Source organism: Panthera uncia, chromosome E1 (genome assembly GCF_023721935.1).
Source record: "Panthera uncia isolate 11264 chromosome E1, Puncia_PCG_1.0, whole genome shotgun sequence".
Taxonomy (NCBI): Eukaryota; Metazoa; Chordata; class Mammalia; order Carnivora; family Felidae; genus Panthera; species Panthera uncia.
In genome coordinates, this window is record NC_064814.1 from 4,734,842 (window position 1) to 4,762,159 (window position 27,318).

General features: G+C 47.8%; 2 protein-coding genes across 8 annotated transcripts in view; one reads left to right on the top strand and one right to left on the bottom strand.

Moving 5' to 3' along the window:
* MFSD11 (major facilitator superfamily domain containing 11) lies at positions 1–27,005 on the bottom strand. Of its 3 annotated transcripts, none has more exons than XM_049635626.1 (14): positions 26,918–27,005; positions 25,518–25,688; positions 24,907–24,962; positions 23,306–23,413; positions 22,305–22,384; positions 22,090–22,186; positions 20,824–20,882; positions 20,173–20,317; positions 15,049–15,089; positions 7,358–7,423; positions 5,832–5,957; positions 2,640–2,814; positions 1,590–1,725; positions 1–616 (listed from the first exon to the last, which is right to left on the bottom strand). In XM_049635626.1, exons 2-14 carry the CDS (start codon positions 25,611–25,613, stop codon positions 452–454), a joined length of 1,350 nt encoding a protein of 449 aa, XP_049491583.1. In that variant the 5' UTR covers positions 25,614–25,688; positions 26,918–27,005; the 3' UTR covers positions 1–451. The 3 variants fall into 3 exon arrangements, with proteins under 3 accessions (XP_049491583.1, XP_049491584.1, XP_049491585.1); XM_049635627.1 differs by lacking the exon at positions 26,918–27,005 and adding an exon at positions 25,972–26,360; XM_049635628.1 differs by lacking the exons at positions 23,306–23,413; positions 24,907–24,962; positions 26,918–27,005 and having other exon boundaries at positions 25,518–25,587.
* The window catches only part of SRSF2 (serine and arginine rich splicing factor 2), a 3,746-nt gene continuing 2,996 nt past the window's right edge, over positions 26,569–27,318 (top strand). For 3 of the 5 annotated variants that reach the window (XR_007459069.1, XR_007459072.1, XR_007459070.1), the window contains exon 1: positions 26,570–27,210. Coding sequence is in view for 1 of the 5 variants with exons in the window: in XM_049635635.1 (XP_049491592.1) it covers positions 26,849–27,210 (362 nt within the window). In the remaining 4 variants the exon portion in view is untranslated. Of the gene's footprint in view, positions 27,211–27,318 lie in introns of all 5 variants that reach the window. The other 2 variants (XR_007459071.1, XM_049635635.1) reach the window with 2 other exon arrangements.

Consider the following 27,318-nt stretch of genomic DNA (forward strand, 5'->3'; position numbering starts at 1 on the left):
GCCAGCATCTCACGATTTATTTAAATGTCATTCCCAGACGCACATGTGGGGTGAGCATACGCTCCTATTATTACATAGTAGCACATACTCCATACCCAGCAAGGATCTTCATATGACATATGGCCTCGTATCCTGAATCGGGGCAGGATCTCTCAAAGAGAACAGGAGGGAGAAGAAAACATTTACATTCTCTAACATGATTATAAGGAACTTGAGACAGATGAATGGAAAAACAACATCTTTGAACAATTATAATGAACAGAACGAGTCCCCTTCGTTCTGCTCGCTTTAAATAGCTGATCTCTGTAAACTTGAATACCAACCCTGGCAGATCGAGCAGTCTTAATTCCTTGATTTTCCGTACTGAATACCGTCCAACGCTCGGCGACGACGACAGGTGGCTACGTCAGCCGGGCCGTCGTCCGGCTGTGCCGCCCGGAGGGGCCCCGGATCAGATACTTCGGTAGTCAGAGCCCCGGGCTACGATGGCAGCGGCATCCCACTCCACGGAGAAGAACGAGATAGTTCCAAAAAACCCAAATATCACCATGACCAGGAGTTGCCAGTGAAGGAGAAGGTAGTTACTGTAGAAAAATGCCACGGCTGCGCAAATGGACTGAGACAGAACAAGACGAGTCAGAAAATGCACACAGATGGCCCCACGGCGCCACAAGGAGCCCACCACCCTCCGCCCCCTGGCTTTCTTTCTGTGACCGGCGGCGCACCTGCCCTTCCCGCATCCAGATAGGACTTCATCGGTCACTAGCTCGCGAACACACACCACATACTCCCGCTGAGAGCTGCTACCAACCACGTAAGCTGCAACCTGTCATTTAACGTAGTGTTTTGGGAGGCGCCTGGGTGGCTGCGTCGGTTAAGTGTCTGACTCTTGATTTTGGCTCAGGTCATGACACCAGGGCCGTGAGATCAAGCCCTGGGTCAGGCTTTGCGCTGAGTGTGGAGCCTGCCTAAGATTTTCTTTCTCTCCCTCTGCTCCCCTCTCTTGCTTGTGCCTTCCCTCTCTCTCTCTCTCTCTCAAAAAACAAAAAACAAAAAACAAAAAAGTATCTTGTGAGGAACTGAGTAATAAAATAATGTACATATGCAGCAGAAATATGCTTGTCTGTATTACAAAGGAATTCGGGTATCGAAGGCAGGAAGCCTCTCATCTGAGAGGTTAAGACCAGAGCGTAAAATGGGGCACCTGGGTGGCTCAGTCAGTTAAGCATTCGAGTTTGGCTCAGGTCATGATCTCGCGGTCTGTGAGTTCGAACCCTGCGTCGGGCTGTATGCAGACAGCTCAGAGCCTGGGGCCCGTTTTGGATTCTGTGTCTTCCTCCCTCTCTCTCTGCCACTCCCCTGCTCGTGCTCTCTCTCTTGCTCTCAAGATCAAACAAACAAGCAAACAAAACTTTAAAGACCAGAGTGTAAACTCTCTTAAATCACACTCCTCTCTGCCTCCTAATTCCAATCAGAAATACCTGACAGGCTGTCCCTGGTTGTCATTTAAGAACCATTAGAAAAACAAGGTTAAAAGCACTAAACAAAAAAGGGGAGTCCACTTAAGGCCAGTCTGGAGAAGAGCTTACCTGAACAAACTTGAAGATCGCGAAGGCTGGAGCGCTGTCTTCCGAATAGAGAAACCCTAAGATACTGAGCAGCTGGGTGTTGAAGCAGCTGTCCCCAAGACCCAACAGGAAACTGCAGAAGATGGCGACCTCTTTGCTGCATAAAAGGAAAACGGATTCAGAATGAGCGTTCTGACCATACTTGCTGGAGCCATTTCAAGTGGAAAAGCCACTACCCCACAAGAGCATCTCACTTTCAAGTTTTACGCACTGTGGGACAAGAAGTAAATACCGGAGTCCCCAAAGTAAGAATTTATGCTCAGACACGCTCAACTTCAGGGTCTGGCCAACGCTGGTCAATTAACTCTTTGGGAGCAAACACTGTGTTTGGACAGGGCCGGCCTTGGATGGTGGATCTGGACCCAAATGTCTACATCTACAATGAATCTGAGTTGATGGCAATACAGTAAGATCCTCGAAACGGACAAAACCGACTATGCACGGACTGGACGGCCCACCCGGCTGGCCGATTACCCTTCTCCTCACCACTCTTCACCACTCAGAAAGCAGACACATAAAATCACATCAGGTACTTATACGCTCTTTCACAGATCAAGAAAAACATTTAGGTGCGTTGAAAGGTTAAAACCGACCGTTTCAAAAAGAACTTGGGATTCTTCCTATGAGCTCCTATTTAAACTAATTCTGGTTCGACATTTGACAGGTCACCTTATAAAGATAACAGATTTTCAGATCATGATTAACTTCTCCATTTTATAAAGATCTAGCCACCCGTTACCTGCCACCCTTCCTTGAATTACCAGAAAAACGACAGTCATCGTGTGCCTGGGTGGCTCAGCTGGTTCAGCGGCTGACTTTGGCTCAGGTCATGATCTCACTGCTCGTGAGTTCAAGCCCCTCGTCGGGCTCTGTGCTGAGGGCTCAGAGCCCGGAGCCTGCCTCGACTTCTGTGTCTCCCTCTCTCTCTCTGCCCCTCCCCCACTTGCCCTCTGTCTCTCTCTCAGAAATAAACAAACATTAAAAAATAAAATAAAATGACAGTCACCATACCTGGATCTGATGTAAGCAGTACTATCCGTTCCTTCGACAGGAGCAATAGGGGCGTCCCCAGGCATGTTGAGAAATATCAAATAAAAAGCTATAAAATGCACCAGGATGCCCAACAACACAACTGGATTTCTACCAAAGCGATTATTCTTGCTCAGCAGGCCAAAGAGGCTTCCACCTACGGAGCCAATGACGTAGAGAATAGAAAAATTTAATAAGTCAATATTTTGATTCTTTGAAAAAAATAAACCAATAAACCAACAGCCCATTTAATGAAGGGGTAAAAAAAGCACGGATACTAAAAATAAAAAATAACCGTTGAAACAGAAGAAATTTTAAACGTCAGAACCAACTTCTAGGTCAGTGGGGTAACAGGGAGTAGATTTACCACCTGCCTAAAAAAATCCGAAGTAATAATTTTGAAGACACAAGCCATGAGGTGACAAAAGGGCAGTGATCTCTGAGATGAGGGAGGAAGCAAAGGAGGTGAACCCGGCCACTGCCCACCGGCTGGTCGAGAGAGAGGTTTAAGCTGGGCTGCAGGGAGGGGTGGGGAAGGCAGGTGGATCCCACAGCCTCCCTGAGAGGAGACCAGAGCTCAGGGTCTGGGGATACATGGGTGGCTATAGAGTTCCAGAACAGGCTATCATTAGGGAAAGCTGCCCAGAGGGACAACTCCAGAGACCTACAGAGGGTCCCCCCTGAGTCTTCCCTAAGTGTCGATCAGCACATAATGTGAGTAAATTAGCAGAGGCCCGCAAGAGAACCATCCAGGAGGGTTAGATGTATTAGCGCCCCACCCTGGGCCAGGAATAGTGCCTCGTCCCCCCAGCCAGACAGGAAATCTTATGACTCACAGGCACTGGGTGTGCACAGAAAGGTCTTCCCTCAGGAGCGAGGAATAATTAGCCCTCGTCTGAGCCCTGCTCTGGTCCTGTCCAACAAACCTTAAAAGCAAGCCCTGAAAAAGTCATACTGTTTCCAAGTAAACGAACTGTAGCCAAGAACAAAGCTCCAGAATATTCACGAGAATAAAAAAACAGGCAGCACCCCACAAGGTTAAGTTCAGAGTCTGGTGTCCCCACTGTTCCCAAGCAAAGAGGCATGAAAATAGGACCCATCATGAGGAGAAAAAGCAGTCGGACGTGGAGTTGTTATACGACCCAGCAATTCCAGTCCTAGTTACATACCCCAGAGAATTGAAAACGTTACATTCACACAAAAAGTATACATACATGTTCACGGCGGTATTATTTAGAACGGCCAAAAATGTGGAAACCCAAATGTCCATCGAATGATGAATGGATAAGTAAAATGTGATCTACCTATGCAATGAAATATTATCTAGTGAGAAAAAAAGGATGGAATACTGATATGTGCTAGAATATGGAAGAACCTTGGAAGCGTCCTGCGAAATGAAAGAAGCCAGACCCAAAACACCATATGTTTTATGATTCCATTTCCATGAAGCGTCCCGAATAAGCAAATGTATAGAGAAAGGGGATTAGTGGTTGCCTGGAGAAGGGCAATAAAAATGTTCTAAAGTTAGAGGGTAGTGATGACTGTAAACCCCTGTGAACATGCTAGAAAATACTGCCCTGGACGCCTTAAGTGGGGGACATATATGGCATGTGAGTTATATCTCAAGAAAGTTGTGTAAAAAACAAAACAAAACCAAAAAAACAAACAAAACACCCCAGAACCGCCACAGATACTAGGATGAGCAGAAACATGAAAATCCATAGAACTGTATTCCACATGTTCAAATACATCTAAATACCTGGTACTGTTCTAGGTGTGGGCAGCAAAGCAGGACACAAAAAAACACTCAAGTCTGCTCTCTCCATAGTGTGATCCCCGTTGGCCATTCTAAGGGTCCTGTGTTTTTTTATGGTCTGGGTCTTTCCCCAAGGCCCTAAGTTTCACGTGGACAGGAAGTCTTTTATGTGGATGCACAGTTATCTGATGAATCTGGGAAGTTCCTCGTACGTGACAATGTCCGATACACGGGTGAAGGTCTCAAACGACCTTTGCCCGATACGGAATAGCCGCACTTGTGACGGGCACCGGGGAGCTGAGGGGAAGTGTTCAGCCCCTACACTGCACTCCTGAAATGAGTAGGACGCTGGATGTTAACTAACGGGAGTTTGAGAATATATATAAAAAGAGGAATCCCTAGTGTGGCCCAGTAAAAACACACACCGGTCTTTGCCTTGTTCCCCCTTCCTCCCCGCTTCCTGGCACAGAGCTCCTAGAACCCTGTGGCTTGCCTCGGTGTCAGGCATGTTTTTCGTTTGTGCTCCCTCGTACCTCCCTTTTGACCGGACCAGAGCTTATGCGAATGAGTTGGTTCTGCAGGGGGTTTAGGGGTGGTGTAGCTAGCCGGCTTCAGGATGCCCACTGATTGCCAGAAGGACCAAGACTTGATCTGAGGGTTGGAATTTTCAGGGCCAGCCCCCAGGCTCAGGGCAGGTGAGGGGGGGTTGGAGATCCACTTCGATCGCCATTGGCCAATGAGATCATCAACCCTGCCTCGCTGATGAAAAGTCATAAAGACCCCTCAACGACGGGTTTGGGAAAGCTAGCCTGGCTGGCTGGTGGACGCATCCACGTACCGAGAGGGTAAGGTACCCTGACTCCATGGGGACCGAGGTTCCCACGCTCAGGACCCTCCTGGACTTTGCCCATGTGCCTCCTCATCTGGCTGTTCATTTGTATCTTTTATAAAAAGCTTTAACATTAAGTACAGCATTTTCCTGGGGGCTCAAGGGAACCTCCCAACTCATAGCCAAGTCAGACAGAAGTGCAGGTAGGTAGCCTGGGGACCTGGGGAGTCGGACGCAAACTCCAGTACTTAAGAGTTAGAAGCGAATGATCGTGCCGGACATCCAGCTGGTGTCAGATTCAGAAGGACAAGAAAGTCAGGGATTCCGAGACATTTTCCCGAAGTGTCTTAAGAGAAGAAGCTGGGAGAGACTGGATGTGTTTTCCTATTTACGGTTCTGTCTGTGAATCACATGGCAACTGCCTCATTTTAGAACGATGATAATAAAAAAACAAGGACATACCGATGTGAGTAGAACTAAGCAAGGAAACTAAAACACGAAGACAAGGAAGTGAATGAAGTACACTTACAGTATCTCTGATGACTACAAGCAACGGGTTTAATGCGAAAACCCACGGTTTTAAACCAACCTAAAATTTCTCCAATGCCAATGAAAATGCCAGAAAGCCCAATGAGGCTTTTCTCTTCTGTCCCAAATTTATTTACAGCACCAATACACGTTCCGTAGACACCAGAGAAGAAAGTCAATTCCAGACCTTTGGAGGAAACAAATCAGATTTAGTTACACATCCACAACCTCCGTTTCCTGGTTTTCTCCGTGGCTGGTGGCATTTGAGCTATATATGTGTACGGTCAAGTTCCCTCGGGGGACGGGTTACTCCCCCGTAGATGCCACAGAGCTGATGCAACGGAATTAGATGTTTAACATTTATTCTATTTCTCCGAAAAAGCTGTTTATACGTACAATGCATATAAAGGCAAAAGTAATCACTGGCACATTGCAGCGTCTTTTTTTTTTTTTTTTTTTAAAACATGACAGCCCTTCAAAAAAAAATTTTTTTTAATGTTTTATGTTTCAGAGAGCGCGCGAGCGAGTGGGGGGAGGGGGAGAGAGAGAGAGAGAGGGAGACAGAAGATCCAAAGCAGGCTCCGCGCTGACAGCGGCAAGTCTGAGGCAGGGCTCAGACCCATGAACTGCAAGACCACGACCTGAACCGAAGTCAGATGCTCAACCGACGGAGCCACCCAAGCGCCCCGATGGCATTTTTTTTAAAAGGAAACCGATTTCCTCATTCTTAAGACCTCAGAGCGCTCCATCTACTCTCAGCGTTAAGCCGCGGAGCTCGTTCCATTTCATTAGAAAGTATATGGGATCTATAGAAAGTTACAAGGATTTACCCATGGTTGTTTTCCGGACTGCTCCATTTTGCCCTAAAATCACTGGTTGGGATGAACCGGTTTTCAACCCCTGTGCAGAATTCTCCCACACTGAATTTGGGCCGACCCTGTGAGATGCTTTCACCAATGAAACGCAGTGAAAGTGGCACTGGGCTCGTGCCAGGCCGAAGCATTAAGAAAAGCCTGGTCCTGGGGTGCCTGGGTGGCTCAGTCCGTTAAGCGTCCGACTTCAGCTCAGGTCACGATCTCGCGGTTCTGTTCATGAGTTCAAGCCCTGCACTGGGCTCTGTGCTAATAGCTCAGAGCCTGGAGCCTGCTTCAGATTCTGTGTCTCCCTTTCTCTCTCTCTCTCTCAAAAATAAAAACATTTGGGGCGCCTGGGTGGCTCAGTCGGGTAAGCGGCCGACTTCGGCTCAGGTCACGATCTCGCGGTCCGTGAGTTCGAGCCCCGCGTCGGGCTCTGGGCTGACAGCTCAGAGCCTGGAGCCTGTTTCAGATTCTGTGTCTCCCTCTCTCTGACCCTCCCCTGTTCATGCTCTGTCTCTGTCTCAAAAAAATAAATAAACGTTAAAAAAAAATTTTTTTTTAAATAAAAACATTAAAAAAAAAAAAAAAAAAAAAGACCATCAGTAGAACTATTCAGCTGAGCCCCGTCAGTGCACAGAACTGTGAGAATGAATAACACAGTGGTTATTTTCGGTCCTCACTGGCATTATGCAGCAACAGAAAACCCAAACCCCGTCATGAAGCCCGTTACCTGTATAAGCAGTTGTAATACTAAGAAGGAGCATCTCCCTGGTGACACATAACTTAAGAGACTTTCCTGTAAGAAAGAAAACAATTTAGGAGTACTTAACTAGATTTTACTTACTCAAACAAAAATTCTAAACCATTTACTCAACCCAAACACCCCTCATCGATAATGCCAGGAGACAAAAAACAGTGGGACAGGGGCGCCTGGGTGGCTCAGTCGGTTAAGCATCCGATTTTGGCTCAGGTCTGATCTCACCATTTGTGGGTTCGAGCCCCGTCTCGGGCTCTGTGCTGACAGCTCAGAGCCTGGAGCCTGCTTCAGATTCTGTGTCTCCCTCTCTCTCTGACCCTCCCCCACTCGCACTCTGTCTCTCTCTCTCTCTCTCTCTCTAAGATAAACACTAAAAAAAAAAAAAAGTGGGACAGAGGTTAATGATTCAGATGCTTAAGGGATGAACTACATCTGCCCTCTAAATAAAATGTTTATTTCAGCTGCGTAAATACATTCTAGAGTTGTGTTTTCCCCCACACACTCTCCAGCTCGGATTTCAAAAAACAACACGAAACGGGGAAAGCAAATAGAATCAAAGAAAACGAGACTTATTTCAACGGACTTGACTGAAGGTTAGGCTGAGTCCACGGCTGGCAAAGCGCTAATGTACCCGAGGAATTATCGCAGAGTGGCTTGAAGACTGGACTAGATCAGGGAGGGAGGGAGCTTTCTGAGCAGACAGAGGCTGCGACACCACTTCCTGTGATTCTCAGTTCTCTAGATCTGAGGACTGAAACTTTAGTTCTTGGTGTTTGTTTACGACCACTTTAATGTCTGTTTTTATGCTGTTCAACGCAGTTGAAATCTGCAACGGAAAATGCATGTCTACAAACTGTATTTTTTTTTAATTTATTTATTGACAGAGAGGGAGAGAGAGAGAGAGACAGAGAGAGAAAACGACCAAGCAGGGGAGGGGCACAGAGACAGACAGAGAATCCCAAGCAGGCTCCACACTGCCAGCACGGAGCCCAACGCAGGGCTCAAACTCACGAACCGTGAGATCATGACCTGAGACGACACCGAGAGTCAGACCCTGAAGTGACTGAGCCACCCACCCCGGTGCCCCACACAAACTGTATTTTAGCTGTATTTTTGAACCTGCTCACATTTCATAATTTAAGGCCAATGACCTAGTGTCTTCAATGAACAGTCAATCCAGATTTTAAGTTCTCGCCCAACAGCTGACTACAAACGTTACACAAGACACGTACGCACGGTCCCGAATGTCACCGCCTGCGGAAGAGGATACCCCGTTCTCTAATTTCACTAAAATATGGTGAGACTAATACAGTGAGACATTTCACCACTTGCATGTATCTCCAGGAAAACTACACCATCAGTATGACGTTTAAAACACTTGTTTTCCTTTTTTTTAATGTTTTTCCTTTTTGGAGAGAAAGAGACAGAGAGTGAGCGGGGGAGGGGCAGAGAGAGAGGGAGACCCAGAATCCGAAGCGGGCTCCAGGCTCCTGGCTGTCAGCACAGAGCCCGACGTGGGGCTCGACCCCACGAACTGTGAGATCATGACCTGAGCTGAAGTCAGACACTTAACCAACTGAGCCTCCCAGGCACCCCTAAAACAATTATTTTTTCTAAGTTTATTCATTTATTTTGAGAGAGACAGAGACAGCACGAGCAGGGGAGGGGCAGAGAGGGGGGGGAGAGAGAGAGAATCCCAAGCAGGCTTCACGCTGTCAGCACAGGACCTGACCTGGAACTTGAATTCACAAACTGTGGGATCATGACCTGAGCCACAACAGAGAGCTTGACGCTTAATCGACTGAGCCACCCGGGTGCCCCAAAACAATCATTTTTAATAAAAAATAATTATATTAGCAAAGCACGTTCGTTTCTGAAAGATCGGAAGATTTAACAAGAAGAAATTTTAAAACATAATCCAGAATAATACTATAACAGCAGCTACATGTCATTACGCATTTGTCCCAACCTGTGAGAGGTACAACCTCCAAAAGCGCGCCCCCATGTGAGCTGTGGATTCAGGAGGATGACTGTGTGTGATCGCAGGTTCATCAACTATGCCACTCGGGTGGGGGAGGCTGCGCACAAGGGGGGGGGGGGGCCTAGGGGAACTTTCCTCAGTTTTGCTGTGAACCTAAAACGGCTCTGAAAAATGAAGTCTACGAACAATAACAACAACAACACATCATCTATCTACAGAAATAGACACACCGATCCTAAAATTCACATGGCAATTCCAGGGGCTCACAACAGCCAACACAATCTTGAAACGGAACAAAGTTGGAGGGCTCACGCTTCCCAACTTCAAAGCTTGGCAGTAATCAGTGGACTACTGGCGACAGGTCAGACACGTACGTCTAGAAATAAACCTTGCCGTATACAGTCAATTGGTTTTCAACACGGGCGCCGATACGATTCAATGCGGAAGAACCGTCTTTTCAGCAGGACAACCACGTGGTCCCATGCAGAATGAAGTTGGACTCCTCCCTCACAACGCGCACGACAACGAACCCAGAATGGACCCTCCACCTGAAGGTAAGAGCTACAAGTATAAAACCCTTAGAAGAAAACACAGGAGCAAGTCTTTGTGACCCAGGGGTCAGGCAAAACCTTCTGAGGACACCAAAGACACATGCAAAAGGTAACACAGATAAGTCGGCCTACGTCAGAAATGTAGGGCTCTTGTGGTTTAAGAGACACCATCAGAAAACGAAAAATCAATCGAAGGAATGGGAGAAAATACTTGCAAATCACATATATATGAGATTTTTTATACGGAATATATACAGAGTTCTTACAACTCAATAATAAGAAAAAGACACTCCAATTAAAAGCTGGGAAAAGGACCCGAGTAGACGGTTCTCCAGAGACGCGATGCAAATGACCCGCAAGCATGTGAAAATATGCTCCACGTCCTTAGCCACTAGGGAAATGCAAATCAAAACCACAGGATGACACTTCGCACCCACTTGGACAGCTGTCAACAGAAAGACAGTAACTCCAGGACGTGCAGAAACCGGAAGCCTCAGACACTGCCGGTGGGAACCTAGAATGGTGCAGCCGCGCGAGAAAACATCTGCTGGTTCCTCAGAAGGCTGAACACAGCGACCACGGGGGCGGGCAACCCAGCTACTACCAAGTGCGTGCACGGAGATGTGCAGACGAACGTCCATGCGAAAACCTGGACACGAATGTTCACAGCAGCGTGACTCGTGCCACCTACGAAGTACAAACGGCCCGTTGTCTATAACGCTCTAGAACACGGGGCGAGCCTCGACACCATGACGCTGAGGGCCAGGTCACGAAAGAGCGCACACAGCATGATCCTATTCGTACGACGTAATGTCCAGGAGAGGCGAAGCTCGAGACGGAAAGTGGATTAATGGATGCCTAGGGGAAGGGACGGGGGGAGTGGGGAGGAAAAGGAAGTGACTGCTAATGGGTACAGAAATTCCTTCTGGGGTGGACAGGTTCTATAACCGTCTGTGGTTAGAGGTGCACAACTCTAGAAAGATACTAAATAGGACTGAATTGTACCCTTTAAGTGGCCGATCATATAGTGTGTGAATTATAGCTCAATAAAGCTATTCTATTAAGGAAGAAACCCCACAATCTAAACAATGGGTCTCCGTCCGGACTTAAAAGTTTTTTTTAATAAAAACAAATTTTACGGGGCGCCTGGGTGGCTCAGTCGGTTGAGCGTCCGAGTTCGGCTCAGGTCATGATCTCACGGTTTGTGAGTTCCAGCCCCGCATCGGGCTCTGTGCTGACAGTCCAGAGCCTGGAGCCTGCTTCGGATGCTGTGTCTCCCTCTCTCTGCTCCTCCCCCACTCATGCTCGCTCTCTCTCTCTCTTAAAACTAAATAAAGCTTAAAAACAATAATTAAAAAAAACAAATTTTACTGTATATAAGTATATATATAGTATGTGTATATGGTATGTAGTATATATATATCCACATACACTATTTCTAAGTTTGTTTTCACATAAGAGAGCAAGTATTTCCTAACATGCATCAAGATCATTTTTATGGCTAGAATAATCTGTTGTATAGATGTACAAAATGACGCCTTGTAGTTGAACATTTAAATCACTTACATAAACATCTTAGTAATTACATCTTGACAAAAATGCTTAGTTATTTCCTGAGGATAATCTTATTCGTGGAATTGCTGGGGTAAAGGTACAAACATTTCTAAGGCTTCTGACACTTGCAGACAAATTCAGAAAATAATACGAACGGGGGCAGCTGGATGGCTCAGTTGGTTAGGCAACCGACTTCGGCTCAGGTCATGAGTTTGAGCCCCGCGTCGGGCTCTGCGCTGTCAGCTCGGAGCCTGGAGCCTGCTTCGGATTGTCTCCCCCTCTCTCTACCCCTCCCCTGCTCATGCTCTGTGTCTCTCTGTCTCTCGATAAGAAATAAATGTTAAAGAAAAAAATTTTTTTTTTAAATTTTTTTTTCAACGTTTTTTATTTATTTTTGGGACAGAGAGAGACAGAGCATGAACAGGGGAGGGGCAGAGAGAGAGGGAGACACAGAATCGGAAACAGGCTCCAGGCTCTGAGCCATCAGCCCAGAGCCTGACGCGGGGCTCGAACTCACGGACCGCGAGATCGTGACCTGGCTGAAGTCGGACGCTTAACCGACTGCGCCACCCAGGCGCCCCTAAAGAAAAAAAAATTTAAAGAAAATAATACGAATGTGTATTCCCATCAGCAGCATGGTCTTATGCGTGTTAAGTACTCACCATCCATAATACAGACGATTATTTTTTTTATCTTTTGAAATCTGATGGAAAACTTTTTTTTGATGGAACACTTTTAAATTTGCATTTCTTATACTTAAACAAATATTTTCCCTACCATTTTAACTCCTTTAGGTTGTTCTAATACACTGAAGTTTTACACTTTAAGCAACTTGAAAAGGGCATTCTTTTCCCTTATTGTCTGAATGACCTGTTTAAAAGGCATTGCTCTACCCAATTAGTCTCTTCAATTACTTTTGTAGTTTCATTTTTACATCGAATCCACCTGGAACATTAGGATATATAAAGTTTGAGTCTATATTTTTCTACACTGTCTGCTCCCTAACTTCACTTAAGAGTTTCTTTTATCGTATTTATTGTATTGCGGACATGGGCCTCATTCTAGACTTTAGTTCTACTGCTCCTTCTACTCCAAAGTCTCCAAATGAATTCACAGAATTTAACATTTATTAGGGAAAGTCCTTTTTATTTTTTTTTTTACTTTTAGAGAGCGAGCAAGCATGAGTGGGGAAGAGGGGAGAAGGAGGGGAGAGGAAGGAGGAGGGAGAGAGAGAAAGAGAGAAAGAGAGAGAGAGAGAGAGAGAGAGAGAGAGAGAGAATCTTTTTTTTTTTTTTTAACGTTTTTTTTTTTTTTTTTTAATTTATTTTTGGGACAGAGAGAGACATAGCATGAACGGGGGAGGGGCAGAGAGAGAGGGAGACACAGAATCGGAAACAGGCTCCAGGCTCCGAGCCATCAGCCCAGAGCCTGACGCGGGGCTCGAACTCACGGACCGTGAGATCGTGACCTGGCTGAAGTCGGACGCTTAACCGACTGCGCCACCCAGGCGCCCCAGAGAGAGAATCTTTTAACAGGCTCCACGCTCAGCACAAAGCCCAACGCGGGGCTCGATCCCACCAACCCTGGGATCACGGCCTGAGCCCAAATCAAGAGTTGGGACGCTCACCCAGGCGCCCGTTAAATCCTTTTCAAAAATTCTCTTGGCTATTCTCAGACATTTATGCTTCCAGAGGGACTTCAGGATTGTTTCCTCAAGACCAAGAAATAAATTTTTAAAAATTTCAATGAAGTGTTCCAGAATCCCATTAAACATACACGTCCAGCTGAGGAATGGAGTGCTTTTTAGATGAACAGAAACCGTTTCTGCCCCCCATTCATCACAGCATCAACTGAAGGCATCTGATGAGTAAACAACGGATGACAGATGACTTAAAGCTCGGACACTCTTCTTCTTTCTGTGCTCTCTCTGGCTTCTGCGCCACCTCGTTGCCTCCCGCCGCTCCCCACGGCCCAGGAACCGGCTCCTCAAACCGCCTGCCCTGTAGCACCTTTCTGGCTGCCCCTCCTTTCTCCCCAAACTAGACGGCACAGCATCCCATCAGTCCTGAACCCTGCTCAGCAACCAACTAGTTCCATGACGAAACCGTGTGGTCCTAATCGTGTTAGCGCTTCATTTCACAGACAGGCTGAGGCAAAGTCTGTACATCCGGGAGAGACATCTTGAATCTGGTGTCAACAGGCAGCCAGGGAGAGGGGGGCTGCATCGAGCCTCACCCAAAGCTGGACGGAACATCCCATAAGCCTGAAGATCACCCAGGCAAGCCCCTTTCCCTCGACTCCGTGGCTCGCCAAGTTAGCCACAGGGGGCTTTCTGGGCCCCGGATCACAAGAAGGGAGTATCTATGAAGGGGCTCGCTAAAACATATTAAATGCCGTCATCAATGGTTCAGTTGTGACTTCTGTGGGTTTACCTTGAGTCCTTTCCCCTCCGGCCCCTCTGATCAATGGTGGCGCTCGTGACAGACAAGTTTCTAGGTCTGCAAAGCTGAGAGTCAGACCTCTGACTGCAGTGACCTCCCATCTTGCTGGGGGACAGGCAAGCTACATCCTTTCTAATTATAATGGGTAGCCCGAGTTGTAATTACGAACGCATTCCCGAAACGTAAGAAATACGTACAATAAAAGCCTGATTAAACAGCCTTAACAATAATATGCCATATATTCAAAGCTCAGAATACCACACCCCACAAGCCCTTTCTAGAAAAGGAGACTACAGGAATTGCTGTCTAAAAGCTGGGTGCTTTCGGTCATCTGACTTAGGCCATGGCCGATTCGACCAAGAATTTGCCCGAGGCAACCTGTCGGCTGGCCACAAGCACAGAAGAGCCTAAGGCCCAGGGTCCTAACTGAAACAACGTGGCCCCAAAAGGCTGCTCCCTTCTAGACGGCGTCAGAGTCTCTCCTTGGGAGACAAAGAGGCTGCGAGGGCTCCAGGCAGAAGCAAAGGACTGGCCCACATCAGGCCTTGTTAGAATCAGAAGCCGCGTCTGCCGCTTTCTGAAGGAGGCACAAGATGACCGTTATGGGAATCACTGGCTTTGCCGGTCACACCCTCTGGGCTCCGATCCCAGCTCGGCCGCGTCCTAGCTACTTGACCTTGGGTAAATCATTTCTCTGAGCCTCGGTTTCCTCTTCCATAAAATGGAGAGAATGACCGGCGTGCGCTGTATGACACAGAACCGTCGTGAGGAAGGACACGACGTGAACACGGAGGGAGGCCTGGCCGGGAAGAGCCCTCCGCGGAGGAGCACGACCGCGCCGACAGACTCGGTTGAGGGGACGCCCGTGCATCCTCGCCTCCTGGCGTCGAGCTCCGGCCCCCAAGCGCTCTGGCCCTCCCCGCGCCACCCCTGCAGGGCCCCGTCCACCCCGCGCGCCCCCCCAGTTCCAGAGGTACTGGCTGAGAAGACTAGCACGCTCCGGGGCGGCATACCTGGAGACACGGAAACACTGGGGGATCGTCAATCCAAAGTTAGCGGGGGGAGGGGGAAAGGCAAATGTCGCAGTTGTCCCCGAACAGCTCTGGCATTTCAGACCCAGTGTTTTCTAATACTTACTAAACGCGTCTACTGCCTTTGCCATGGTGTTCTGGGCAGACCTGAAAACATAAAAACAAGAGATCAAAGTGATTTCCCCTGAAAGCTGTAAAGGGAACAAAACAGCGATCGCGTTTTCACCGACGTTTGTCACAACACCGTCCTCTACGAGGTCTGGCAGATATTTCCGTTGCCGCACAATATGGGACCCTGTCCTCGCTGCAGAGGACGAGGGGAGAGCGTCCAAACCCGATTCTCTCATGCTAAATTTGTGGCTCACATCCACACACGTCCCGTTCAGAAAGGATACTTCAGGCGGGACAGAAGTCTCCCCACCCTGCTATTTTCATACTGTAAAAACAACTAGTAAAAAATTCAATTTCCCTCCACTCTCCTTTGTTATTTTTTTAATGTTTATTTTTGAGAGAGAGAGAGAGGGGGACAGGGAGGGAGAGAAAGAGCACAAGCAGGGGAGGAGCAGAGAGAGAGGGAGACACAGAATCTGAAGCAGGTTCCAGGCTCTGAGCTGTCAGCACAGAGCCCGACACGGGGCTCGAACTCACAAACCGCAAGATCATGACCTGAAGCGTCCAAAGTCGGAAGCTTAACGGACTGAGCCACCCAGGTGCCCCCACTCTGACTACTTTAAATTTTTTTTTTTTTTTACGTTTATTTTTGATAGAGAGAGACAGAGCACAAGTGGGGGAGGGGCAGAGAGAGGAGACAACAGAATCCAAAGCAGGTTCCAGGCTCTGAGCTGTCAGCACAGGGCCCAACATAGGGCTGGAACCCACAAACCCTGAGATCATGACCTGAAGCGTCCGAAGTCGGAAGCTTAACCGACTGAGCCACCCGGGTGCCCCCATTCTGACTACTTTAAATTTTTTTTTTTTACGTTTACTTATTTTTGATAGAGAGAGAGCACAAGTGGGGGAGGGGCAGAGAGAGAAGGAGACAACAGAATCCGAAGCAGGCTCCAGGCTCCGAGCTGTCAGCACAGAGCTCAACACCGAGTTCCAACTCAGGAGCCATGAGATCACGACCTGAGCCGAAGTCAGACGCTTAACTGAGTCGCCCAGGTGCCCCATACTTCTCTGGCACCTTCAAATAATAATATATTTTTAAAGTTTTTATTTATTCATTTTGAGAGAAAGTGCGAGCAGAGGAGGGGCAGAGAGAGAGGGAGAGAGCGAGACTCCCAAGCAGGCCACGCTGTCAGTGCAGAGCCCGATAGATGTAGGGCTCAAACCCACGAGCCGTGAGACCATGACCTGAGCCAAAGTCGGCCACTTAACCGACTGAGCCACCAGGCACCCCTTTAAATAACGTTACTTACAAAAAAGAAAAAAAAAAAGAAACCTCATGGAGATCCAGTTGACTTATATAAGTGAATTACTGACACAAAAAAGGTAGTCTGTTCTAACGGACAGGAAAACCTCTTTTCACCATAAAAACGCATGCCTTGCCTGGAGGCAAATACTCTTCAGATTCCAAATAACTGATAGGACGCTTGTAGATGGATAGGCTCGGATTTGGATTTTAGTATTTTACATTTCAGTACCCAAGTAAGTAGGAACTGATTTATATACTCTCTAGCCTGTTACAATACAAGCGAGCCAGCCAGCACTCGGGTGCAAATCAATGACCTATTAAAGGAAGCCATTTCTAGTAGAATTCTGAAATAAGACGAACCCCAGGTCCCGCAAGGAACGGAGCGGGCAAGAGTACGATCACTGCTAACCCCTCTCAAACCCTTCGACACCTTCCCATCTCATGCCCAGCCTACCTCTTTAAGGTCCTGACTTTGAAGAGTAGCAGAACGGGTCACCCCAAAACATGCCGCTTTGGTACACTGATTATGTCGAGCGGTAGGCACTAGAAAAACAGCACACGCGGGGACAGGCTTTCTCGGAACTTCCCTCATCTGCCTAAAGACAGATCCTCTAGAAGGAACCCAAATGTTATAAATCACCTCCGGAAGTTTCATCACATAGGGATGATAGACTCTTGTCACCAGAGGGGAGACCAGACATGGACAGCTTGTCACAAACTATGTCTCCCATCTATTCTTGCAAGGGTCCGCTCATCCTTCCGAGAAATCATTTACTCTCCCCTAAGACGCCCCTATCCTCCTCCGCTTTCCCGATTTAGACGGGTATTTAATGCCTAAATTCTGAGCCATCCAGGGAAATCACTCATTTTCCCCTGGGGTTTCTTCACGTATACACGAACCATACGTGTTAATAAGTTTCTGATTGTTTTTTTTCCCTCGTTCATCTTTTATTACAGGGGTCTCGGCTAAGAACACGAAAGAGTGGAGGGAAAATGATTTTTCGTCCCTGCGTCTTAAATGTTACCTTCTCAGCCTTCTCTGGCAACTCCATCTACAATTTTACGTGTATGTCGTATAAATTACATACACGTAACTACTATATCCTAGAATTGCGAGGCATCCCCACCCCCCCCCCCCCCCCCTCAAGCCCATACTTCTATATCCTGCTCTTAGATTTCTATTTTCTAATACTGGTTTGCTAAGAGGTACAGGATTCTCTGGGAGGAGGGTGATAAAAACATTCTAACATTGGTTGTGAACCTCGAGATCATGACCTGAGCCGAAGTCAGACATTTAACCGATGGAGCCCCCCAGGCGCCCCTCCTTCAGTGGCTTCCAATCACACCCAGAAAAGAACCCGCACTCCTGTCGCAGCTTCCCAGAAGGAATCCCTGCCTGCTGCAGACACTCCTACCTCCACTCCCTCCCCGGGCTGACTCCCACGGGCCTCCCTGCAGCCCTGGCACCCACCACACACACCCCTGTCTACCACCTGGTCTTGGCAATCAGTGGCCATCAGCTGATCGTCCCTCCTCCCCAGTCAGGCCGCAGGGAGCCACCCAGCTCCCCACCCCCCAATCCCCTTTCACTGCCTTCTTAGCATTTCCTTTGCGGTTTTACACACATGGAGTCTACACCCCCTCTAAAATGAAGTCCCTCCAGACCGGGACTTCTCGGTCTTGTTCGCTGCTGTATCCCTCAGGTTGAGAGGGGGGCTGACAGAGAGTCGGTGCTGTTTATAGACTAGAGACAAGGAAGCTTCAAGTTGGGGAGACCCTTCAGGAAGAGAAAATGCTAAAAAGGCTGATCGGCACTCCTCAGTACTGTGCCTTATCAGTTACACGATCCTCCATCGGGGAAGTTCCCTAGAAAAAGGGAGGGGATTCTTTTTGTCTGCACAGCACACACAGCTGACATTTGCTAAAAGAACAGGTGTTCAATTTTCACTGAATCTGTGGTGTTCACGTTCATAGAATCTCCAACATCTATCAGTTTATGCTTGGTATATACGTATACAGTTTACGCTATACGTACATGTTATATATATACGTATACGTATGTACACATACACACGCATAAATACAGGTGTTCAAACCAAGGTCACGCCTCTCTTTTGCTTTAAACAAACAGTGAAATTTTGAGTGCTTAATGAACCGATGACTGGAGAGGTTTAGGCCTTTTGGGGATTAACAAGGCGGCACAGAACGCCCCGTGCAAACGTTCTAACAATACAGGAAGAGCGATAAGGCAATCTTCACAATTTACTGACTCACACACAAAGCAAAACGAGCCTGGCAAAGATTTCTCATTTCCTTCTCCTCCAACCTGGATGGTACCTGCAGAGAAATTGTCTGTGATGTTTTAGTTTTACTTATAATGAAATATGCTCAAGTTAATTTACAGTTTGTAGAAAAACACAAGGCCATTTACTTGTTTCCCCACTGGGACCACCCTGGGGAAGACCACCTACCTGTATAGGTTAGCACAAAACCAGGCACCTCACGTAAGAGACTGGGTGTGACCAACTGTTGATGGCCCTGCCACTCACATGTGCCACAGGAATGGGGGAATTTTAGGGGTTGGACCACGCAAACCGTAACTGAGGGCAAAAACTGTCTCCAATGTAACTTGATAAGGCTGTATCTTTGCACATTAAAACACACAGGACACCGGCTGAACTGAAGGAGGAAACTGAGACCCAGAGGAACTAAGGGGATTATTGCTACTGTCCAGGGTCATATAACTTGTCAGCTGCAACCTGGGATTGGGCTCAAATCCCCTGTAGGCTCTCCCCCTCCCTCTTCTGCCTCTCCCTTCCTTCTCCTCTTCCCTTCCTCCTCCCCAGAGCTACCCTTTATCTTCATTCTCTTGGCTTTAAAACTCTTTCCTCAGGGCACCTGGCTGGCTCAGTCAGTACAGCCTGCAACTCTTGATCTCAGGATCTCAGGGTCATGAGTTCAAGCCCCACATTGGGCATGAAGCCTACTTAAAAAAATAAATAAATACAAATAAAACTTTTTCCTCATGTCTGCCCAATGTTGGATTATCAGTTAGGATTATGAAAAGGTTACTAATCCCAAAACTAGCTCTACTCAAAATATATTTTTGGGGCACCTGGGTGGCTCAGTCAGTTAAGTGCCTGACTTTGGCTCAGGTCCCGATCTCACGGTTTGTGAGTTCGAGCCCCATGTGGGGCTCTGTGCTGACAGCTCGGAGCCTGGAGCCTGCTTCAGATTCTGTGTCTCCCTCTCACTCTGCTGCTCCCCTGCTCACGCTCTGTCTCTCTGTCTCTCTCAAAAATAAATAAATATTGGGGCGCCTGGGTGGCTCAGTTGGTTAAGTGTCCGACTTCGGCCCAGGTCATGATCTCACGGTTTGTGAGCTTGAACCCCACATCGGGCTCTGTGCTGACAGCTTGGAGCCAGGGGCCTGCTTTGGATTCTGTGTCTCCTTCTCTCTCTGCCCCTTCCCTGCTTGCGCTCTGTCTCTCTCTCTCTCTCTCTCTTAAACATTAACAGGGGTGCCTGGGTGGCTCAGTCGGTTAAGCGTCCGACTTCGGCTCAGGTCATGATCCCGCGGTTTGTGAGTTTGAGCCCCATGTCGGGCTCTGTGCTGACAGCTCGGAGCCTGGAGCCTGCTTCGGATTACGTGTCTCCCTCTCTCTCTCTGCCCCTCCCCCGCTTGTGCTCTGTCTCTCAAAAATGAGTAAGTGTTAAAAAAAAAAATTAAAAAAATAAACATTTATATATACACGTATACGTATACATGTTTTTGTTTTTTTCTAGATAGAAAGGAACATGCCAACTTCTTACTCATTGACTTCCAGGTCCTGCTCATCAGAAGACTCATCTTCTCCCAGGACATTTTCAGACTCTGGTTGCCGAATGAGAAAGAAAAGAACTGTCCCCACCAGGCTAATCACTGTCAGGGCAATAAACACTGTTCTTCGGTCACTCTCTGGAGAAAAAAAAAGAAGAAAGCAGATAGCACCAACCGCGCACAATTTCAGACAATTTCAGAGTCCGTATTGTGTTCAGAGGCTGTTTATGACCGTCCAAACATTTCCTCGTTAAATGTTTACTTTACTGCGTTAGTGAAAATCTCAAATAAAGAACGAAATAGAATACCTCCACCTTTGTCTTTCGGTTAAAGGAATACCAATAAGCCAAAAGAAAAACAGCACAAGAATTTTAATCATACTCTGTAGCCAAAGAAGCATACAAAAGTCTAACATTATGGTCATACACAGCATAACCTTCTGTACCTTGAGATGCTGCTTGAGGCACAGGCCACGCACTAAAATCCTGGCTTAATACAAGGAAGAAAAGTTACTAACAGGTAAAATCTGAGAGGACTTCAGGCAGCACGGTTCACTGCCACCATAGGAACAAAGCAATAATGGATACTTTGTGCATCTATCATCCTTGGAACATGTCTAAATAAAGCAAAGTGAATAAACAAACCTGATATGTGAGTTTTCCCTTGCCAAGCAAAATATATGTAGAGATTTCCAAAGAACAAGCTGGGGGAAGAAAAGGGAGAAGAGGATGTTGAGGACTTATTTCCATATTTACAGTTTTTAAAGCAATGTTTCCGTTATTTGTTAAAAAGGGGGGGGGGGCGGGATATATAATTTTAAAAGTAGCTACCTGCCTGGATCATTATCGACTCCACCTTGACCCTTTTCTGAAAACTGTCACTGACCCAGATGGAATTCAGTCTCCTCCCACGTGACAGTAACCTGATTCAGAACCACCCTACAAAGACTTGACTCACTCTGAAACATGTGATTTATTGGCACTCTGGAAATGACTATGTGGAAGCAGGCTTATGCTACTTCTGAAATCCTGTATTTTAAAGAATCTCCAAAAAAAAAAAAAAGAATCCATGATTTAGTCACCTGCATCTAATCAGATGCTTTACTTAACATACTTTCCTGGAGAAAGAACCTCTCGCTTACACTCCGGTTTCTTAACATACACCCCTTACACTAAAACATCTGCATTCGTGAAACCTTACCAACACCCCAATTTTGGGTGATATCCATGAGGGTAAATCCTCAGGACAGATTCCATGATAAAATGACTTTTTTATGCTTTCTACTTAGGAAATCTATAACATGCTGTATGTTGCTCAGTGTTGATATAATTAGACTCACTTTTGAATTTTTTTAAATAAAACGTATTTATTTTTCAGTAACTCTACACCCAACGTGGGACTCGAACTCACAACCCTGAGATCAAGAGTTGCATGCTCTACTGACTGAGCCAGCCAGGGGCCCCTCACTTTTGAACTTGTTAATAGCTATCAGGTGTAGCTCAGTGGGAAGGCCATGGTCTTTGGAATCCAGATAAGGATGGCTTAAATCACATCAGTTACTGCACTTTTAAGCCTCTGTTTTCTCATCTGTAGAAGAGATAATACTTTCTGGTGTCATGAGGTGGTGAGGATTACTGAAATTTAGTCATGAAGCCAACAGTCCCTGCCTGAAATATAGCAGGCGCTAAATACGTTATGGTTAGTATTATTTTCTATTTACTCGTCATGAATTACAATGAGGTAGGTCCATGCGTTTTACGTAATTCCGTAAAATTTTAAATTTGAATCATATGCAGCTACAAACTCAAGTCATGTAACACGGACGATCTGAATTTTCAATACAACAAAGATCTAAAAAATGGTGTGGCAAAATAATTAAAGGAAAGATTAAGCTCCGGAAGGATTATTACCTAGATTGTAAGAGTGCCCAGAAAATTCCACTGTTTCTCCCAATAGTGTGCTCATCTGAATTGATTGTCAGGCAATTTCCTTGTGCCGTCCAAAGCACTAAAATTCAAACCGAAAGGTTATCAAGAGAATGTAATCACTTAGCTTTACATACTAAACACACGATACTCTTGGATAAATCCCAGAAGACAGAGAAAATAAGCATCAAGTAGCTTACCAGCAGCTGCGATCCCAATGAAGACAGAGGCTGTGTAGAAGGACCATGGGAAAGGCTGGATAAAAACGGCAATGTACATGCTAAAATATAACAGGTCAATGTATTACAGTCAAACAATACCTTAAATAGAATGCCAATTATGCCTTCTAGGAATCAATTTTGAGGATTCTCTCTCTCTCTCTTTTAATTCAACCTGTAAAGGACTTCTCCAGTGGTGGGGAAAAAGGGACAAACGTGACCTACTCATTTATTTATTTATTTTTTTTGTCTTTTTAATTTTTGAGAAAGAGACAGAATGTGAGCAGGGGAAGGGCAGAGAGAGAGAGGGAGACACAGACTCTGAAGCAGGCTCCAGGCTCTGAGCTGTCAGCACAGAGTCCGGTGTGGGGCTAGAACCCACGAACCGTGAGATCATGACCCAAGCCGAAGTCAGACACAACCGACTGAGCCACCCAGGCGCCCCGTGACCTACTCATTCTTAATTTACTGTTTCAAGTTTGTAAGATCAGACACTTGAACGAAGGTTTGCAATCGGCCTCTGCCAATTGCTTAGCTCATGCTGGGACTGTAGTTCTACAACCCAGAAAAAAAGCTTAGTTCTTTCATTTGAACGAGTCTCTTTCGCAGAAAGAGATTTTTGGATACTATTTTTATTAACAGTAAAACAAAAGGAAATACGCACACGTCCCAGGACATTTAAACAACATGGTATCCCAGGGCATCAAGGAGAGAACCAAATCCCTAAAATACTGCCTGTATTCTATGTAATCCAAGTGGGTAGATTCTTTTTTTTTTTCTTTAGGATCTTTTTTTTTAATTTAAGTAATCTCTACACCCAGAGCGGGGCCTGAACTCACAACCCCGAGATCAAGAGTCGCACGTCCACCGACTGAGCCAGTCAGGCGCCCCCAATTTGGCACATTCGTGTCAAATATTTCCTACGTGTGTTTGAAAGGTGCTGAAGGTGTTTGGGTGATATGAAAGAAAATCATACTACTCACCTGTAAAATAAACCACTTGCAAACATAGAGAGCTGAGGTCCTACAATGGCAACCACTGATGGTGTAATCAAATTTGAAGCTGAGAACACTCCATAAATAATTGCCATGCTGTGCACATAACACATAAAAGGAAAAAACAAAACCCTTGAATCACTGTCTCAAAAGTGCACTTTTTCAAATCTACTTAAAGCGTATGGGGTTTTTTTTTGACATAAGCATTCATTTCTTTAGTTAGAGTTCATAATAATTCTCTCATTAAGCTGCATCTCATAATACAGTTTTCACTTATGCAAAATCTTGGGAGTCTCATCAAATTTCTCCTGGAATCGGCGTGCCCTGGACAGTAGTTTTTAATGCCCTGGTAAATTGTAATAAAAGCTAGCAGCGTGCCAAGTGTTTTCCATGTTTTCTTTATTAAACCTGACAGCTCTGTGAAGACAGTATTATTATTACCCTCATTTTACAGAAAAGAAGACCGGAACACAAGGGGGTTAAGTTACTTGCCAAAAGTCCAGCTGGATAGCTGGTGAATGGTTGGAGCCAAGACACCATCCCTGGTAAGCTCATTCCAGAAGCCCTGGTCAACAGTCTGCTCTACACACTTAGCTTACAACTCCTGGCAACAGCATAAAATTTCGCTGTTATATAAATAACAAGCACCGCGTTATCACTTGCTTAAACTGGAACTTATTTAACTCAACCTAATGGCCTCACTTGAACATCATTCAGCTACCGGAGACCCAGCCCTAGTACGTGTGTCTTGGAGCAAAGTACGACTGAAACCATTTTGAGGGTCCTCAACTCATTTACTAGCCTCTATTCATAAACCCAAAGTAAATTACTCTTTGGCTTCCATGAACCTGAAACAGCAAGCGTTCTTTGAAATGTACATGAAGACAGAGCGCTACAAAAAAACTAGGGTATTGTCAACCACTGAGAAAAATGGACATTAACATTGCTTTATTCTCAAATATCATACAGAAGATCCGTTTAGGAATAGATAATAAAGAACCAAATAATAAGAGTTATGGGGGAAGGGGGTGTTGGTCATCACCTGAGAATTACAGAGAAATTAAGAAACCCGTATGCGTTTATATCCACGTATGCGTTACATTCCCCGCTCGGATCACAATGAAGGTCTTTTCATTTTTTTGTAAAATTGGGACTAAACACCTTAATAGAAATCTAAAAGCTCCTGATGGCAGCATGTTAATCATTATGAAATTACAAAAACAGGAGGACCAAATGTTTCAAGAGTCGTATAAAACATCCTCCGTTTAGGATTGAGAAGACATAATTAACGACAATACTTGAGTGTTTATTAAGTGCCAGGCACCGTGCCAAGAGCTTTACACGCGTCATCTGAGCAAGGAGATTGGGCTCACAGACAGAAGTAACTTGCCTAACATAACGCAGTGATTAAGTCATGAAACCAGGATCTCAGACCTAGTACGAAATTCTACGTGAAACCTGGACTCATCAACTTTATCCTACTATGTTCTCCCAAACAGCCCAGGGGCAGAGAAAAGGCAATCACTACCAATTCAATCACAACGTAACTGCCGTCGTATATAAAATAGAGCCGATCGCACGTACAGTACCTGGTATATCCACTGCCGTGAAAATCTGTGCTATTTAAGCTCCTGATGACAGTTTGCTGTGTGGAAGATAAAGCTAATCAATGAAAACACTTTGCAGTCTCCCTCCCCATCCCCACCAAAGTTCGTCTCCAAGAACTGAGAACGAGGTACTCAGTAAAATAAAATTCGGGATGCACCATGCCTGAATACTGAAAGCCAACTATGAGAGATGAAAAGGACTGCAAAACAGGAAAAGGCAAACCGGTGACAGGGAAGGGGGCAAAGAGCAGCTGTAACTATGCCTTAGTACTAGTACCCGTAGTAGTACCAAGTACTCTCCCAGTACTAATGCAAACCTTAATACAGACAAGAAATAACAGGTCAACACATACAGACCCCAAGTCAGATCAGAGGAAGACCATACTGTTTAACACCCCGTCCCGATACCCTATTATGAGCAAGAAATGTCTGACACATCAAATTAAACTTAAGCATAAAAACGAGGAAGGGTAGGGCAGAAAAATAAAAGGTGCCGTTTAAGCGCGCTGTCCGATGTAATTAACGTTTATCACCATCTTTGGAACGCGTTTATGGTAGGCACTTCAAAGGAGGGAGAGCAGATCCCGACTCACCGCCACATTTCCACAAGTTTGAAAGGCGGTGAACATAAACATAAAGGCAATTCCTAAAATAATAATGTTGAAAAGCTTTTTGGATTCCGGGGACATTTTGGCTCAACTCTGCCAGAGGTCAGCAGCGGCCCAGGGCGGTCGGCTCTCCTCGGGGCGAACCCACTGACGATCCTGGGGAAGGAAATGAGGCGATGAGAAGAGCGGACGGATCCGGGAGCAAGGCTGCCGAGCTGTCAACTTCAGTTCTCGGATCAGAATCCCCGGCCGAGGGTGAAGTTGTCCCCACGGGCAATTAGGACATTCCTAGAGTCCGATCCGAGTATGGACGAGCCCAACACTCGGAGAAGTGCCAATAACGTCGCTGCTCCAGGTTGAGGGGCCCGCGAGGGGGATTAGGGGGCCACGGCCGAGGTGCAGCGGCCGGCGCGGCCCCGCCCGCCCGGCCCTGACTCACCGCGGGCCACGCGACCCGGTCACCTGACCGCAGCCTCGGCGCCGGCCGCTCGGCCCGCTGGGAAATGTAGTCCTGCGCGCCCCGAGACGGGTAGGGCGCTCAGGGAGGGGAGCGGGGCCGAGTCCGCGCGCCCCAGCGGAGGAGGGGCTACAAAGCGGAACCCGGCGGAGGAGTCGGGAACTGCGGGAAGGAGCCCGAAGGGCGACGGGGTCGGGTCTGAGAAGGCTGGAGACAGCGGGGCAAACGGGGGCGGGGGGAGACTCCCCCCCTCTCCGAGAGAGGCGAGAACGTTCCGCGGGGGCCGGGGCAGAAAAGCTGCGCGGAGCCCGGATACGGGCATGAAAAGGAGGCGGAGCCTACAAGGGGAGCGCTTCCTGCCCCGACTGCGGGAGAGCGCCCGTCCGGCCTCGCTGCCGGAAAGAGCGTTTCGCGGGCTTTCCAACCGCTCGCCAATTCCGCTCCCCCCTCCCAGCAACAGTGACTCCGCGCTTTTCGGCCCGCCCGCCGGGCTCTGCGCAGGCGCGCCGGACAGGGGCGGGGCGCGTGGCCGCGGCGCGGCGGGGCGGGGCGGGGCGAGCCAATCAGGGGATTCATTTCCGGGTGGCGCGGGCGCCATTTTGTGAGGAGGGCTATAAACGGGCGCCGGGGCCGACCGCCCGCCCAGTTGTTTCTCTGGTGGAGTCGGCTCCGTGGGTGGCTCGCTCGCGTCGCCCCGTCCGGCCTCTCCCAGCGTCCCCACGCGGGAGCCGACTGCCAGAGGCGCGGCGTCGAGCCGGGCTAGTCCGAGGAAACCGCCGTCTCCGCCGCGCGCGCGGGCCCGCCCGGGGCGTTCGTTTGTCGGCGCGCAGTCGCGGCCCCCGGCCGACTCTCCAGGGCCATGAGTTACGGTCGCCCGCCTCCCGATGTGGAGGGCATGACCTCCCTCAAGGTGGACAACCTGACCTACCGCACGTCGCCCGACACCCTGAGGCGCGTGTTCGAGAAGTACGGGCGCGTGGGCGACGTGTACATCCCGCGGGACCGCTACACCAAGGAGTCCCGCGGCTTCGCCTTCGTCCGCTTCCACGACAAGCGCGACGCCGAGGACGCCATGGACGCCATGGACGGGGCCGTGCTGGACGGCCGCGAGCTGCGGGTGCAGATGGCGCGCTACGGCCGCCCCCCGGACTCGCACCACAGCCGCCGGGGCCCGCCGCCCCGCCGGTACGGGGGCGGCGGCTACGGGCGCCGGAGCCGCAGGTGAGCGGGCCGGGGGAGGGGGGGGCGGCGGCGGCGGCGGGCGGGGTCACAAAGGTCCGCGGGACACGTGGCGGCGGGCGGGCGGGCGCGCGGGCGGCCGCGGCGGGG

What these genes read in the sequence shown, in the direction of transcription:
- MFSD11 (XM_049635626.1), bottom strand. Translation starts at nt 25,613, where the DNA reads ATGTCCCCGGAATCCAAAAAGCTTTTCAACATTATTATTTTAGGAATT. An exon ending in CATTGGGATCGCAGCTGCTG is followed by an intron (nt 22,187 to 22,304) that starts GTAAGCTACTTG and finishes TTTGAATTTTAG; the next exon opens with TGCTTTGGACGGCACAAGGA. An exon ending in CAGGACCTGGAAGTCAATGA is followed by an intron (nt 15,090 to 20,172) that starts GTAAGAAGTTGG and finishes TTATGTTTTCAG; the next exon opens with GTCTGCCCAGAACACCATGG.